Below are 17,051 nucleotides of genomic sequence, written 5' to 3' on the forward strand. Positions count from 1 at the left end.
TTTTTTGCCGTGGTCGTCAAGCGTGCTTGGGTAGGTAGTCGTAAAACAAAATATTACTAGGCTAGTAGGCTACAGCTGCGAAGCTGCGATTATTTTTGTATCTGCTATTCTGCTGCGACGGGGAAAGAAATCAAAACCATTTCGTAATATTATATTATGTAGACAGGATGATGTATCGCCTCTTTATAATTTCATCACGAAACAAATATCCATAGATTTCCGCCTGAGCTCATGCAAGAGTATTTAGAAATTAAGGCTGCCATGGATTTAAGACAAAGAACTGAAAGAACTAGTGGCTGTTGAATTCAAGTGTTACGTGTTATCTTCTTTTTTGGGCGTTAAAACGTAAAAACCTATAAACACGCTCGAGGGATTCAATATGATCGATTTCAGGTTTATGAGAGAAAAAATTAAAAGAACGGAATAGAACTCGTACATCGGTTTAAGTTGTCTGCATATAGGTACAAAGCTCCGTTAGTTGATGCTTTGTAATATTACGAATTAAGAAACTACGATTTCTAAGTGTTTTTGAGCAAACATGTTCAATATGACCAATAATAGGTATATTGGAGGAAAATAAAAAATTTGGATGGAATTGGTTGGTACCATACTCGGATCTAGAAATATATTAATTTCAACAAGTTGATCAGCCGCCGAATATAGAATTATAATAGTTTATTTTACTATAAGAAAGAAAAAATAACATTTTAAAACATTTATCTGTCCATTAGAAAGGTTGCACCAATCACCGAGTCTATATAGATCATCTTGAAATTTGAATTGATCTAGAGTCGTTCATTGAAGACACATTAGCATAAATCCTTATGTCATTAGCAAACAATTCATAATTACAACATTTAAAACAATTACTTATACATCTATTAAAACTACTATGGATCATAATATTAATAAAATCAAAATGTTTAAATGAAAATTAATTATAAGTCGACATATTACTTATAACCTACCTACCTACCAATATTCCAATGCAATTTTGATTTATCGATGCCAGTTTTTTTCAGTTGGTATTCCAATTCTTAAGATTTAATTTCCACACCCTATATTACTTCTATTTGCCACGTGCCGTTCATGAATTATATACATTTGTAGGTACGTTCGGAATGTGTGTACTGTGTATTTATAATTTATCATGCATCAAACAAAATAATAATCATTATTATTTGTAATATTTTTTCACACGTTTAATACCTAGCGGAGACTGTCGTTTGTCAAAAAGGCAAATTATGAATTTTGTACGCAATAATAGTAATCATAATAAAAATCACCATAACTTATACGACGGAATGTAATACTGGCACGACTCATAATCAATTGCATCACAGCTAACATTATTAATAGCTAATTTGCATGACAGATTTTGTGTAGGGAGCTCTCACTTGAGGCGTGTGAAACGCTATGTTAGACCATAGGGAACACCACACAGGAACACGTCAATTTGGCGTCGGGAAAAAAATCAACGAGGTCGATTTGCTAATCAACCAGGTTCACTTAGCACTGTACATACTACTACCACTAGTTACTAATAATAATAATAATATAATATCTGTTTTAATTTCCTTTTTTCGGTTTTTTTTTCAAACTTTTTAATAGTAAGTATCAAACAAGTTCATAAAAACTAGACATAACATAAATAATATTAATAATAATAATAAGAAGAAGAATTCAAAATTAAATCAAACAAATAAAAGAAAACTAAAAGGCATATAAGAAAACATAATCACCATTAATAATCATAATTAACATACATAATTTTTTTATTATAAAATAAAATACAAGTAGGCTCTACCCCTACACATTATAGTAATATACATGAATTCAATAAACAAATCATACAGGTTTTTGGTTTAGTGTATTGACATATTAAAAAAAAAAAAAAAATACTAACATATTGTATAAAACATGTTTTGAGAGACAAATATAAATACATCATCACCTAACTTTTTATTTATAATTATTAATTATAAATTTTATATTATATTTTACAAATAAAGGTAATACAGATAAAAATATAGACTTTGATTACAATTTTTGGAATGAGTTTTGGGCTACTGAGCAGTTAAACAAACGTCAATTGTTCACCAGTAATTTTTTAACAACTTATCAAGTACAATAGTTATCCGGATAAAACTGATAAAAAAAATGATAGATACACCAGTAAATCAGTTTGTATCAATAACAAAATATAGATTACTGAATAGGCAGTGAACTGTCCGTAGAAATTTGTCAATAAAACAAACAATAAGTTAGCTAAAAATATAGATTTTATCTTATAGATCAATAATAACTGTTATGACATAATGAATTAATAAATAAAATAAACTATTTAGTAAATTTACAATGTTTTTTTTTCTGTAAGATAGTAATAAAAAAAAAAACAAAAATGTTTATTAATAAATAATAATAAAAATAAAAAATTGTAAGATTTAGATATGACCACCTTGAAAATTATCACAATAATAGAAAACCGTTTTTTAGACTTCCATGTATTGTTCACAAAATTTGTCCCTTAAATTTTTCAATTTTGACACAAAGAACTGTTCTAAGATTTCAGCACACTTGTAGAATTGCGATTCACGTGGATTATAATACCTACAGTTGTCGAATACCTTGATCATGTCACGAATGAACTCTGTGAGATTCTTATACTTTCTATCAGTCACATTCTTTCCAATACAGTTCAAGTCTATTAAAAACAAGGAAGTGGTTACTAAAGTTAAAATATATAAATATAATCAAATTTAAGTAGAGAAGTCTCCTAACCCATAGGCTCCTTAACAACATTGTAGTAATCAGGAGCTTCATGAGGATCGACTGGCTCCATGAAAGGCCATGCACTTTTATGCGACTAAAAATAAAAGCATTTTGTATAGAAGGTATACAGTGTTTAACTGTTAAGTGATTAATGGTAAATAATTACATGTATTTGTTTAATGAGTTTCAATAAGTCATCATTGTCTTGTTGGTTCAATGGATTCAAATTGGCAAAATTGATTTCAGAGTTGGACATACACCTAGGGCAATTGTAGTCATCCATTTTATCGCCTTCACACTGCAATACACCAACACAGCTGCCGTGGAACCAGTCCTGGCATTTATCACAACAAATATAAAATCTAAAAGAAAAAAGAATAGTCAATCAATAAAAAATGTTTTATAAAACATGTATTGTATTAAATTTATATTAATAGATAAAACTTACTGTTGATCATCATATGGTTTTTTACATATACAATAAAGAACTTCAGGATCCTTGGACCTTTTGCACTCAGGACAAAACCATTCTGAAATTCTTTTAGACATTTGCACAGTGATGCCGACACAAGAACCATGGAACCAATTGTGACACATATCACATCCAACGTAAAACCTAAGATCAAATTTAATTACAACATACATAATCATCAAACATAGATCATAGTAATTAATTACTTAGAACTGTCATAGGGTGTTCGACATAGACACATAATTTTTTCTTTTTTACTCTTTTTTGGGCTAGATTTCTTGGCAGGCGTTAATGGTGATGGTCGTGAATGATTTCGGTTTGGCGCAGGAGGAGAAATCTTCATTGGCCGTCGTCTACCAGGTCCCGAATTATTAGTTTTGGAATTACTATTGGCATGTGGTGTAGTTTGTATAGTGGTTGGTGGACCAGAAGCATGTTTACGCTTACTGCTACCTTGGGGAGGAGTTAATTGAGCAGTAACAGGTGTAACTGGAATAGGCTTTTCAGTCACATTATTGGAAGTGGTCGTGGAATCAGCAGATGAAACAGTCACATTAGCAGCTATTTCATTCTGTAAAAACATATCACACAAATAAAAATAACTTAAGATTAAATAGACTATTGTGTAGGCAGACATATTACACCATCAAATAAATTCCTTCTTCCTACCCAAGATACTTTGTACACTGCAATCAAATCGAGCAACGACATTTCTGGAATCGGAACTGAGGATCGAAACTCAGGAAATTATGTTTGTCAGGAAGTTCGATAAAACCGAATTTCGAGAAAAACATGAATTTAAAATACATACCTGAATATCGATTTGCAATTCCTTTTCCAGAAGCGCCCTCTTTTTTAGTATATCTTTTTTCAATAATTCTTTTTGTTTGAACAAGCTAACCTGGAGTTTTGATTTAAGTTGTTGCATTTTACGATGATCATCGCCCTGTTTTAATGTTTGATACAGTTTTGATTGTTCAGCAGATACCAATGACCTATTTGTAACATACAAAATAGTTAATAACACAAGTTTAACTAGAATAAAGGGTTTAAAGGTATACATAATAGAAACTACAAAAATTAAATAAAATTTCTTAGTGCCTTAATAACTAAAAATAAAATTACCCAGAATTATCACTATCAGTTGACTTTTTGGGTGGTTTGAATTCTGACAAATTATCAGCTTCATTAAGTCTTTTTCTAGCAGGAGATGCAGGTACTGATGTCTGTGGCACTGGATCACGCAACTGTTGTTCTTGGTATTTTTGCAATTGTAACAGTTTTTCTTGTGTTTCTGGATTCAAATCTTCATTTTTCAATACATTTTTAATCGCTACAACAGTAAATTAGTTGAAAAAAAATTTTTAACTATTACTCAATATAACTTACATTGGCTAATATAATTTGGAGTCACTACAAATGAATTTGGAGGATCAATTGGTTCTTCTTTAATTGCTGGGATTTTACTCACAGGAGATTCTGATGGCTAAAAAGGTATATTATTACATTTCAATAATAAGGTTTACTTCAATCAACTATTTAATTACTGGTTCAATTTTAATTTGAGTTGAGCTTTCTGGAATATTGTTTGAAACAGGAACTGGTGGCTGAATGGTAGGTTCAATTGGGTTAATCGTAGGTTGGGCTGTGACGGGCGCTACAATTGTAGTACTTTCTACAGGAGGAGGCTGGGAATCTGGTGGCTGGACAGCTAGGTAAATCTTTGTAGGGCCCAAGACTCCTAGAGTACCACTGGATTCTTGAGCTGGAATATTAATTAAACACATTAAACTATAATTCAAATTAATAGCTGATATATTTAAAACAGAACCTTTTAAGAGTTGCTGTTTGACTTGTTGCTGTACAAGTTGCAATTGTTGAGGTGTGAAATCGTTGCCTTGCAAACCTTGCAACACTATTTTATTACCATGCGTTTGACTTTGAATTACTTGAGCTGTGATACATTTAATTACTGTACCAGGCGGCTGATTAGCTAATAGTATTTTTTCTTGTTCATCGACTGATGTCGCGGGTACAGCCTGTGGAAGTACTGGCTTATGTTGATCCTATAATCAGTGATAAGTTAATATTAAAGGGAAAATAGAAAATATATTTAAAACTCACTTGAACAACTCCAGTTGTTTGAGTAACACGAGGTGATAGTGGTGGTACAGATGGATGAATTTTTTGTACAGTTTGCTGAGGTCGTACAAACTTAATTGTCTGGCCACTACTACTGATTATGTTGGCAGAGGTACCTAATCAATCAAAAATCATTATGAATATATGTTTTAAGCTGTTAGTATTAAGTAGATCTGCATGGTCGCATGTGTTGCTATGTTGTTCAAATGTTTAACAAACAAATTTATGGTTATTAGTTCAAATTTTGATGTTGGTTTTTAGCATTAGAATTGATTGAATACTTTCAAAATTAATTTATTTGGTTAATACATTAGTTAATAAGATCTTATTTTTTACCAAGATACAAGTATGATAAATATTAAATTTTAGTCATATCTTGCTTTGAAATTAAATTACAGAGGAAAACAAGTAATGTTAATTCAATTTTAAAAATAGGTTAATTCATTCTTATAATTAAAAAAACATGAAATTGGAAACACAGTATAGAACACAAAACTTGTTAAGTAGAATGTTTTTGAAACAGAGATAACACTTGTGAGTCTGGTGTTCTCTTAATGTATAAACTCACCAGTATTGGGCCGTATTAAAACTTGTTGGCCATTAATAGTGGCTATAGTGGCTTTAGTTGGATTAATATGCTGCACAATCATTTGTTGACCTTGTGAAACATTTACTAACTGTCCACCAGAAACTACCATCTATAAGATACATAAATTATTAATTTTCATTCCATATTATTTATGTCAAAATGTAAATGGAAAAATATATTTTAATATTTCAATAATAAATTAAGTATATATAAATATATACATATATTTATTTTGTTAGCTATTTATATTTAAACTAAGATTATTACTTGAGATGTTTGAGGTTTCAAAACTTGTTGAATTGGCTGGGATCCTCGGTTCAAAATAATTGTCTGTAAAAAACATGATATAACACAAAAAAATTAAAACATAGACAAACATACAATATTACAATGTAATAAATGTATAAGACTTATGTAAATACAACACACACATATCACACATTAAAACCTTACTTGAGTGCCAGCTTTTTGAAAATTATTATTATTTGCCAATATTGTATTTTTTCCAATTTGAACAGTTCGAGATGGACTAGGATTTATATAACTGGTCACATGCAATTTTCCATCGGGTAATTGAATAAGTTGTTGTCCTATATTTTTTAACGACAAAATTATAATATTTGAATTTTATTTAAGTATTGTTCATTATTCACCTGGTAGAAGACCTTTGAATTGTAATTTTCCGTCTTCGCCTTTAATACATTGCAGTTTCTGTTGGGTTACATTATTAGCTACATAATCAAATTAAAAAAAAAAATGGTCAATTAAAATTATTTAAATCTTAAAGAAATATTTATTCAAACTTACAAGTGACTATTTGAGAATTAGTTGACTGAATCTTTATTGAGTTTTGATTTATCACATTAGTGTCAGTGATAATTGTTTTTGGTGTAGTCACAAGTCTAGTTTTACCGTCTGGACCTATAATAAACATGGTATAATTGTAAAAATTGTAAAATTTTGAACTTACTCACTTATTAATACACACAATAAATAATACATACATTTAGTCATGAATATCCGACGAGTTGATGGAGTGGTATTAGTAGTAGAAGGTTTGGCGGCAACTCGTGGAGATGACTGAAGTAAGGTAGGACTTTGAGCCAAAGGTTTATTATTAGGCATCAGCCGTAATCTTCCACCTTCTCCTTTACAAATAATGATAATTTACATATACTTTAATCAATTAAAAAGGGATAATTAGTGTAAGACCAGCAACCAGTACATGAAAATAATAGTTACTGATGCATTATAAATGTGATATAATAAATTAAATTATATTAGAAGATACATTTTTAAGCATGGTATTTATGGTAATAAAATGAATCAGTATGCATACAAATGTTAATATGTAAATATATATAACAAATGAAATAATATTTCATGACTCTTTAAGAATTATTACTTACCAGGTACAAGTTTCATACGTTGTGTTGAACTACTAGTCACTGGACTTTGTGAATTGGATACGTCCATGCACAGTTTCTTATTTGAAGAGTTGTTATCATTGTTAACTGATGTTCTTTTATAAGCAATTCTTTGGGCTTTGAGAGACTGTTCTAATTGCTCTTTAATGTGGTCTGTAGTATCAGAGTTTTGTACACGTTTATCATTAATATTTCGATTATGAGAAGAATCATTATGCAACAATTTATTGACAAAGGCTGAAGACGCACGTGTTTTCATAGCTTGTTGCATTTGCATTTCACGTTCCACTCTGTAAAATTTTTAATTAATTATTATGTTAACTAAAAAAATGATAGTTTTAATGGTAGTATTAAAAGATTTACCTTTCATGGAACTGTTTGATTTCTACCAGCTCTAATTTACTTTCATCAACCCACACTTCAGATACCTGTGGTGCAGTATTCTTTGGGGCTTCCTCTCTTTTACGTTTTCTTAAGCCACTTCGTATAGGTGTCACCTCTGGAATTTTTTTTTTTATTTATTAAATTTCAATACTTTAGACTGCAGTCACTTACCCCTGACTTGTTTTGGTATATCTAATGGTATTACAACTTTACGAATTAAATATTCAGTATGTTCATTAAATTGACCTGAAGTACGGCACTCTAAAGTTTCTGTAGTAACTAATTCAGTTTCAGTTGTTACTTCTCGTTTACTAGCCAAGTGAGCTGTCTTAGCAGTTAATTCATCCCATTTCAAGCATGCCCATAAGATTCTTAATTGTAACGCAGCTGCTGATATGGTGTTAAACATTATTGTTCTGTAAAGCCAACATGTTTTAAAATATGGTCTTGGACAAGGATAAGGCCAAATCGCATTGTTGGTCTGAAAAATGGACAAGAGCAATGAATGACAAAAAACCAAAAACAAAAATTGCATTATACCTTGCTATTGGGATTGAAACCATTAACAATATCATGTCCACCGTGTCTAGCTAATTTTCGAAGCTCGTGTTTTGGTAATACTAATAAACTGCAGCGATTACTACGTGTATAAAATCGTGAAGTAGGAGGATACTTAATTTTTTCTGCTTTCTTTTTAACAGGAACATTATTACTCAAGAGCTTTTTCAAATAGATCTGCATTGAAAAAATTTAATTATCAAGTTATTAATAAAGTGAGTAACATTTTTGAATGGCTAATTAAACCCGGGTTAAATTAACCTTTTTGCGCGTATCATCCGTAGAATAAACACGTCCGTCATCAATACAATCCACTAAAACACCTTCTCGTTTAGCACCACCTCTTTTTCTTGCTGGCTTCAAAACACTTAACCTAAAAACAAGTTCATTACTAAACACCTATAAGTATTATATTTTAATATTAAAATACCCGATAGTAGGACTGCAACTGGTGACATCAATTTTCACATTTTGTTCATCTTCATTTTCTATTTTTATATCTTTTTGCTTGGTGGGACTCTCGGTTTTTACATCATCATTTACTTGAACTACCTGTTCATTTTGAACAACATTTTCTTCTTTTTTAACCTCAGTCTTAATTTGAACAGGTTCAACTGGAGTATTATCTATTTTTTCGGTTTTTATATTTAATAAACTTGGTTCTTTAGGCATAGATGATTTTAGTTCTGTAAATGAAAATATGTATAACAAGGACATATTTAAATACTATCTATATTAAATACACACCAGTTAGTTCGGATTTCAAAATGTTCATTTTTCGTAGTAATGATAGAAGTTCATTTCGTACGTCCACGTGTCTGATGCAAAGTGGACTATAACATGAGGCAATCATACTAGATTTGTTAGCTGCTCGACAGCTACTATTATAGCATATCATGTGTTCTGACATAGTATTAAATGATAAATAATGCTGTTTGAGTTGAATTACTCTTTTTTGTAAAGTATTTAACATATAAGACTTTTCTCTCATTTTGGTAATAGTTTCTGTCAAAACTTGCTGAGAAGCACTTGGAGGCGTAGAAGTTATAGCCTAGAAATAAGTAACATTAAAGTAAAAATAGTAATTTAAACTAAATAACCAAGGACAAAGTCTAATTGAAAATGCTTTTTTCAGGAATTTTTGAAAAGCATAAGAGAATTATGGAACTAGAACACTATTAGTTTAAATAACTCTCTTAAATGGATTAACATAAATAAAAATTGCCAATGATACTACAATCAATAAATTGGAAATATTAGAAACTATGCCTTCTTAAGATTTACATAATTCACTGATATTTATCAACGTATGGATAAATATGATATTTACTTAACTCATTTAATTTTAATAAAATATTTAAAATAGATATACCAATAATTTTTGCAAAAAAAAACTTAAAGCTAAAAATTGTATGCCTAATATTCTAAATATTTCATAGACAGTACTATACTCCATTCCACGAGAGAGAGTGTGACTGCCACGCGCATCAAAATGATTTAGCTCCGACTGCCCGAGGCCAAATTTCTCCCACCATGTGGAGTCAAGCTTTGTGTATACAGCAGGATGTGCAGAAATGAACACGTTTTGGTCTCCGTCCAGTAGCACTATCTCGTGGAACGAAGTATACCAGTAAAATGATGGGATGGGCTTAACAACTAACTGTTGATATTTTCAAAATATCCTGATATACATAAACAGATTTATATAATAATATTTCAAAAGATATGACTATGTAATAAATATTTTAAATAGTTTATGCGGTGCTAATTTTAAACCTGGGAGTGCTAAGCACCCCCCTATGTGCGCCTATGGAGCAAGTATTCAATCAGGAAATAAATGCCTCTATGATCTTGCAAAATTACTGGGATCAAGATCATATTCAAAAGACTTAAAAATACAATTATATATCACATTAATATGACCTGTAATTACCTATGGAGCTGAGACATGGCCATTCAGGAAAAGTGATGAAAGAAAGATACCACGAAAGATTAGTGGACCAATTAAAGATATGCTAAGCAGCGAGTGGAGAATAAGAAAAAATGATGAATTACAAACGCTCTCCCATAAACCCAATATACTAGAAACAATTAAGAACAAAAGATTGCTATGGGCTGTGCATGCTTGGCATAGCCAAAACCCACTCATACACATAATTTTAGAAGAAAACCTTACTGAGAAAAGACCGCTGGAAAAACCACGTCTGAGATAGACAGGAGGATACAGGCAGCGGATAGAGAAAATTGGAGGCAAGGATGTATGTCGGAATGGTTCTAGGGGTCGAATTTACTGAAAAAAAGAAGAAATTTTTAAATATATGTAAAATATAAAAAAATTTTGTAATTAACATTTGTAAAAAAAACTGCAATCTAAAATATTAGTCTTCTGTGGATATTCTGTTCATAATAAATAATTGATCACTGATCATCGCTATGTAGAAACTAGGAAGCTATTGGAAGATACTAAATAATTGCATTGGAAATAAAATTTCAAATATAATAATAAACGTATGATTTCATAACAAAATTCACGGAGTCACGTGAAGTTGAACAGAAGCCTCTATTATAAACTAATTTTAAAACACAAGTATTAAGTAATATTTTTTAATACGTGAAAAATAATAGCAGCAAACTAAAAATGAATTGTTTATGCAATATTTTCTTTAATTAAAATATTTAATTGATAATTAATATATTTACTTCTGGAATGGGTTTAGGAGTGTTGGCATTTTTTGTCATGATTGATCTTTCTTCAGCTAATTTTAATTGCATTCTCCTTGGCAACATCATGTCAGTTTTACATTTTTTGGCAAGTTTAGGATACAATATACGACTAGAAGAACATAGAGTACTACTAATATCGATGTTTTTATCAAGTTTGTCAATGGGCGAAAGGATTTTCATATTTATAAAATCAATATCTGAAATAAAATTTGATTATTGTACATGTCTTCTATGTTTTTATTTAAAAGAATGCTTACCTGAAACACTATCTAAATGTATAACACTTTGGTCATCAAGAATTTCACTAGACGTTTCTGAGTCAAATGTACATTCTTTTAAAATCATTGAGTCATATAATGTTTCAGCGATAGAAAATGTTCTCACTCCTTTATCATCTACATAAAAATAAATTAAGTTATCAGAAGTGAATTTAAATGCTTAGCTAGAATGAATAACATAGGTTTTCATCCCTTAAAACTGTATGTGATAGGAACATAGGTTTTTTGTTGACATTTTATGAATTCAAGTGTTTCTAATTATGTTAGTTATTTACCTTTGCCTTGAAAAATTCTTTTGGCAGGTCCAGCAGCCAAGCCCTGTTTTGAGGAATCAGCCAATTTATAGTCTCTAGTTTTTGATAGCCACTGCCATCCCCATTGACCATGAATTCTATATTCTTCTCCTTTTTGTTTGTGAACCTAATAACCAAAGTGCTTAGCATAACGTCCAAAATTAAATTTATTTGATTAATACTCACTTGATGTTTTAAACCTAGCGTGTACTTGACAAAATGAATAGTTAATTTATTACGCTCATCTTCTTCAGCGTCTTTATCTTTTTTATCTTTTTTGTCTGTTTTTTTCTTTTCTTCCCGTTCTGCATGAGTGATACGATACATTTTAACATGTCCTAAAACCGATACATAAAATTGATGAGTACAATATAGCCAAAATTAAAAATAGAAATAAGTATATATAAATAAATATGTTTACCAAGTTGTTCGTGCCAAACTGGTGCATAAACAACTGGTTTAATGCAAGACATTAAAACAACCATAACTCTTGCAAAATCCTTGGGAGTAGAACATGAGTTAACTTGATTTAGCCAAGGTTTGCGCAACACTGACCAATTGATATGCATTAACGATGATGGTAACAAATTGTCTAATGAAATAATAGTTTGTTTGACGGTACTTATGAGAGTTGATCGAGCTCCTGAAAATGACATAAAATGTATAAAAATAATCAAATATGTTTTGTTTATTTGATACATACCAAATACTTGTCCACACCACTTATATTCACCAGGTCCTGTAAGTGAAAACTTATGGGACATATATCGCTTTTTGTCACGTTCTTCATTTTTTTGAATCTTATTTAACGCAGTTGGATTTGAACTGTATTGATTTACATATGTCTTAAAACTATTATCCATGCCAAGTTTGTACAAATAGGTACCAGCTGCTATATGTTGGGCTTTAAATCGAGTTACTCTAGCTCCCAAGCTCTCTAAGTATGAGTGAACTGGAGAAGGTTTTTCAATCACAGGTGGTTTTTTTGTCTGATCAGGCGTTTGGCGTTGTGCCGGTTTTAGGCGTAATGATCTGTTGCGAGTGCTCCCTATAGAAAATAACAATATTTGTAAATTAAGTTATTGTAATTGAATTAAAAATAATTAATATCTACATACTTAAACTATGATTATGTTCGCTATCATCAACATCCATCAAATTGTCATCATTTTTCAAGTCACCACTACCTCCTTCATTTTCTAAACATGAATTTTATAAGCATAAACCAATATTTGATTATGCAAACATTAAATATTAAAAAAATGGTACATACCATTTTTGTCTACAGATACATCATTTGAATGTTCTTGTTTACCATCATTGTTAGACTCATTATCAGCCTTCACATTTTCAGTACCTTCTTCAAAGTTATTATCAGTTTTACTCATTTCCATTTCTTTTTTCTTTTGCATCTCTTCTCGCATGCCTATTATATAACCTGTAATATAGAAATGTAAATTATCAGTTAGTTATATTGTTTTTTTTTTATATTTTCTCTGTGCGTATATTAAATTATCACATTATTTTATTAATTTCATTAGCAAAAAAGATTTCCTGAAGAATTTACTTTTAAGCCCAATGCTTGAATTCCAACCCCTCTATTTATAGAAAAATATTTATATGTTCCCCTTCTTAATTGTATTCTTATCAATAAGACATTTAAACATTCAAGTACGTACATTTTTGTTTTGGTACATGTGTCATATACCTAATAATTTACGATTGTTTACAATATTTTACTAATAAATTGATAAAAATTGATTTAACTAAAATTTACTTAATATATTTCTAATGATCATCAATCATTTTAATAAATTAAATTGCTTTTTCAATTTTATGTCATACCAGAAAACTTTAAATAAATGTTCGTATTATGTTGTAATGGACCACCACTATTCTTTTATTAGTTGGTGTTTTAACAAATATGTTGTTTAACACAGCAAGGTGGAAGGATATAAAAGAAACTAAAATAGTATCTAAAATGAAGTTATTGTGGGTCTTGGAGAATTTTTATCAATTATTGTCACGGATATTTAGCTATTATAATATTAAATAAAAATTATACCAACTGTCCCGTAAACATTAGTTGTGGAGGGGTACTCGCTGCCCAGATAAAAACCAATTTTTTGTTATTTTATATATAAACTAAAACAACTATAAAAAATCTTATGATTAATGAAAATAAAATGTTGAAAGCTCAAAATTTTCAGCAAAATAAACTACAAAAAAGTTATCTTTATTTTTGTCAAAAATTAAGAAACAGTTTTTTTATAAACTTTTTTAGTAAAAAATTTAATGAAATAAAAAATAAAATGCATGTAGCCTTCGCCTATGCTTGTCTAATAAAAAACAAACAGATTTATGATGTATTTATTATTATCTCAGGAGTTATCGCAATGGGTAAATCCTCAGGGGGCACCCTATATGTTGTTTAACTAAATAATAACTTTATCATGATAAAATCAAATAAAAATATAGCATGTTATAAAAGAGTATGTCATATTATCTGATAGATAACATACTACACTTTAGCAACCCCATTCAAAAGTTTTCCTAATTCAAGCAATCCTTAGTGAATCTTGTACATATTTTTACGTCTATAATGCAAGTTATTTTTTAATTATTAACAAACTTCTAATGTCTTACTGTTTTCAACATCCAAAAATGTTTTTCTATTTGATGGTCGATACTGTAAGGTTAGGTCCATAGTTATTTTCATTTGTCGATTAATTTCCTCTTTGACTTTTTCTATTTCACTGAAAAGAGTTGATTCCATTTCACGATCCAAAGAATCTAATAATAAACCTAGTTGCTCTTCTGTTGTATAATACCAACATTCTCCAGTCTCTTCGTTTTCACTATATCACATGACAAATTATGTTAGTATCGAGGTTATTATAAATGTAATATTAGTAATATTAAAATACTCACATGAAAATTCGTCTAACTAGAAACCAATATTTACGACCATGTCGATCATAAGCTAAATGGTCCTGACGAGATGATAAACCCGATTTCTCATCGTCAGGTATACAATCAGATACTCCGATGACTTTATGCTCTTTGCACAAATTACACTGCCAATCTTCTGTAGGAACATCATGTAAAGGAGGCTCAGCGCATTCTAAATGAAACACAGCCGGACACGTCTCACAACATAAAAGGTCTCCCATTTTATGACACACTCGACAATGATCATCATATTGGAAACTGTGGCCTAAAGAATTTATATACGATTATATTTTATATGTTTTTAACAATTTATCTATATATAAATATATACCTTCATGAATAAAATCTTCTCGAATAAGAGTAGAGGTTAAAAATTGATCAGTTAAAAACTGCAGGACAGATAATCTATTTTTGATGTTTGTAAATGGATATTCATCACCACTATTAAATACTTTAAGAACTTGTGGATCAAATGATTTATCAGACTCAATATATTCTCGTAATACTTCAGGCCATGTAATAGTATCCATAAAATATAATATGCTATTGATACTATCTTTTTGATCAACAGCACCATAATGAGTCTGTTGTAAATCTTCTTCACGTAATATTGCTTTCAACAACATCATATGAACCTCTGCCAACAGGTAGCTTTGCTCTTCGTAAACAAGAGCTGCGCAAAAATCTTCAAAACGAAATGGTGATAATCGCACCTATAACAAAAATATTTAAAAAATGACTCGGAATGAGGAAAAAACTACATTGTATCTAAACGTTATATACCTGGCTTTTGAACCGTCTTAACACTTCGTACACACTTAAAGCTTGCATGATGTGTTCAGTAGGCACTAGGAGATCTTCTGAGGATTTAGGTAACTCCAATTTGGGTATTTCTTCACCCCTGAGCCACAGCGGCTCAGGACTAGGGTTTCTAATGTAGGAGACATTGCTTTTACGTGCACGACTGGCAACAGAAAAGCCTGAGACGGAGAAATCACTGTCACTTACATCATCAACAACATCTTCAACATTAGTGTCAGACTGTTCACTCTCAGATGGGTCTTCACTCTTTTCAGACTCATCAAAGTCGGAACCGTAATGGTAATCGTGACTTTTGTCAACAATAGACTTTTTAGTTTTCTTCTTCTTGCTAGTCGATGGACGTGGTGCTCTAGGTTTTGGCACAGCTGGCGTCTTGGGTGTCTTAGGTTTCTGGTTGGAACGACGTGTGTTGCGCGATGGCGTTTCGACAACCTCTGAGGTACGAGCCCCAACAGACGCCGGAGCGCTGCGTCTCGAAGCTACAGATCGTCCAGGTACAGGCGATTGAACAACATCCACAGTCTCAAGATTCTGCAGGTACTTCGGCTTTTTCAGCAAGTGCATCTGAAACTTGGGCTTGTCTGAGCCCGGAGTTTTAGGAGGACGACCCCTGCGCTTTGGCCTGCCGGACATGGTCAGCGTCGTTATCACTACAACAACAACAACAACCGCTGCTGGCGACCGTTATTCGGCGGCGGATGTAAACTGACGATAACCGAACTGTCGAATAACCAAAATATTAATATGGACCGGGATAGTCTCCGCCGCGACACACGGCACCCCGAGGACGAATCGTACAGCAAAGATCACTACGGTTGTTTTGCGGCGGGACTATACCGATTACCGACTACCAACAGGCTACAACGATGGAAATGATAGGTGGACAATGTTGTGATATTGTTATACCCGCGATCCGTGGACACAAAATCGCGCGCACACGCACAGCTGTCGTAGTCGCGGGTAGGCCTGCAGTGCGTGTACGATGTCGGTGAGCGCGCGAAAAAAAAACGGACGTTAACGGGCCAACGGCGGGTGTCGAGTCGCGGTCAGGTGACCTTCGTGGGGCTCCGAACTCGACGCACTCGTTCGCATCGCAAAATACCGTGTTACGTACCGCCGTAACGAAAACACTATTATCACACACTGCAGTCGTGTGGTCGGTCGCGGCGGTTCGCTTTGCTTGCAAGTCGCTGTCGTGGTAAGGCAGTCTCCTGGCGGGCACGCGCTGTCAAGCAACCGTTCATAAACAAAACAAAACGACACGACGGGAAGAAAAAACGAAACGAAAATAAAAGAAAAAACGGGCACGTAATATTAAATAACAATAATAGTAATAGTCGTTGCAATAACGTCGTTGTAGTGTTGGTTGTTTGTTCTTCGGTCGTGTTGTCTCGCTCGCTCCCGTCACCTAGAGACGGTGTTGCTGTGAGAGACGAAAACGGTCGTGCGGGTGAAATGCGACGCGTCCTGCGACCTCCTCCACTCAACACGTTTTGCCATGAACTCTCGCCGCCGCGGCAGCTGCAATCTTCTCCCGCTCCCATTGGCCAGCCGCCGCCTCGCGCTTTCCATTCCGGCCGTTAATGGTGATTGTGCGACCACTGTCCCGTTTGTCCGGCTACTTAATGTGGCCACCAA

At 32.1% G+C, this 17,051-nt stretch overlaps 1 protein-coding gene across 4 annotated transcripts; it reads right to left on the reverse strand.

Moving 5' to 3' along the window:
- Positions 1-1,757: 1,757 nt before the first annotated feature.
- Positions 1,758-16,651, reverse strand: E(bx) (nucleosome-remodeling factor subunit NURF301 E(bx)). 4 transcript variants are annotated; one of them, XM_015519480.2, is made up of 36 exons: positions 15,375-16,651; positions 14,923-15,304; positions 14,571-14,856; positions 14,286-14,497; positions 12,913-13,077; positions 12,758-12,838; positions 12,343-12,687; positions 12,061-12,282; positions 11,826-11,977; positions 11,622-11,766; positions 11,326-11,463; positions 11,045-11,265; positions 9,092-9,395; positions 8,775-9,030; positions 8,606-8,735; positions 8,327-8,521; positions 7,958-8,267; positions 7,766-7,901; positions 7,385-7,692; positions 6,980-7,123; positions 6,783-6,896; positions 6,629-6,706; positions 6,429-6,565; positions 6,243-6,305; positions 5,955-6,084; positions 5,369-5,502; positions 5,076-5,310; positions 4,792-5,009; positions 4,634-4,730; positions 4,370-4,577; positions 4,146-4,239; positions 3,451-3,815; positions 3,221-3,388; positions 2,939-3,134; positions 2,782-2,866; positions 1,758-2,704 (listed from the first exon to the last, which is right to left on the reverse strand). In XM_015519480.2, the coding sequence occupies exons 1-36, from the start codon at positions 16,044-16,046 to the stop codon at positions 2,493-2,495; spliced, it is 7,338 nt and encodes a 2,445-aa protein (XP_015374966.1). In that variant the 5' UTR covers positions 16,047-16,651; the 3' UTR covers positions 1,758-2,492. The 4 variants fall into 4 exon arrangements, with proteins under 4 accessions (XP_015374966.1, XP_015374964.1, XP_015374965.1 ...); XM_015519478.2 differs by having other exon boundaries at positions 4,056-4,239; XM_015519479.2 differs by having other exon boundaries at positions 4,056-4,239; positions 8,606-8,717; positions 15,375-16,624.
- Between the last annotated feature and the right edge of the window lie 400 nt (positions 16,652-17,051).

This window comes from Diuraphis noxia, unplaced genomic scaffold (genome assembly GCF_037042655.1).
Source record: "Diuraphis noxia isolate RWA-SAM2 unplaced genomic scaffold, SU_Dnox_SAM2 contig0004, whole genome shotgun sequence".
Lineage (NCBI taxonomy): Eukaryota > Metazoa > Arthropoda > Insecta > Hemiptera > Aphididae > Diuraphis > Diuraphis noxia.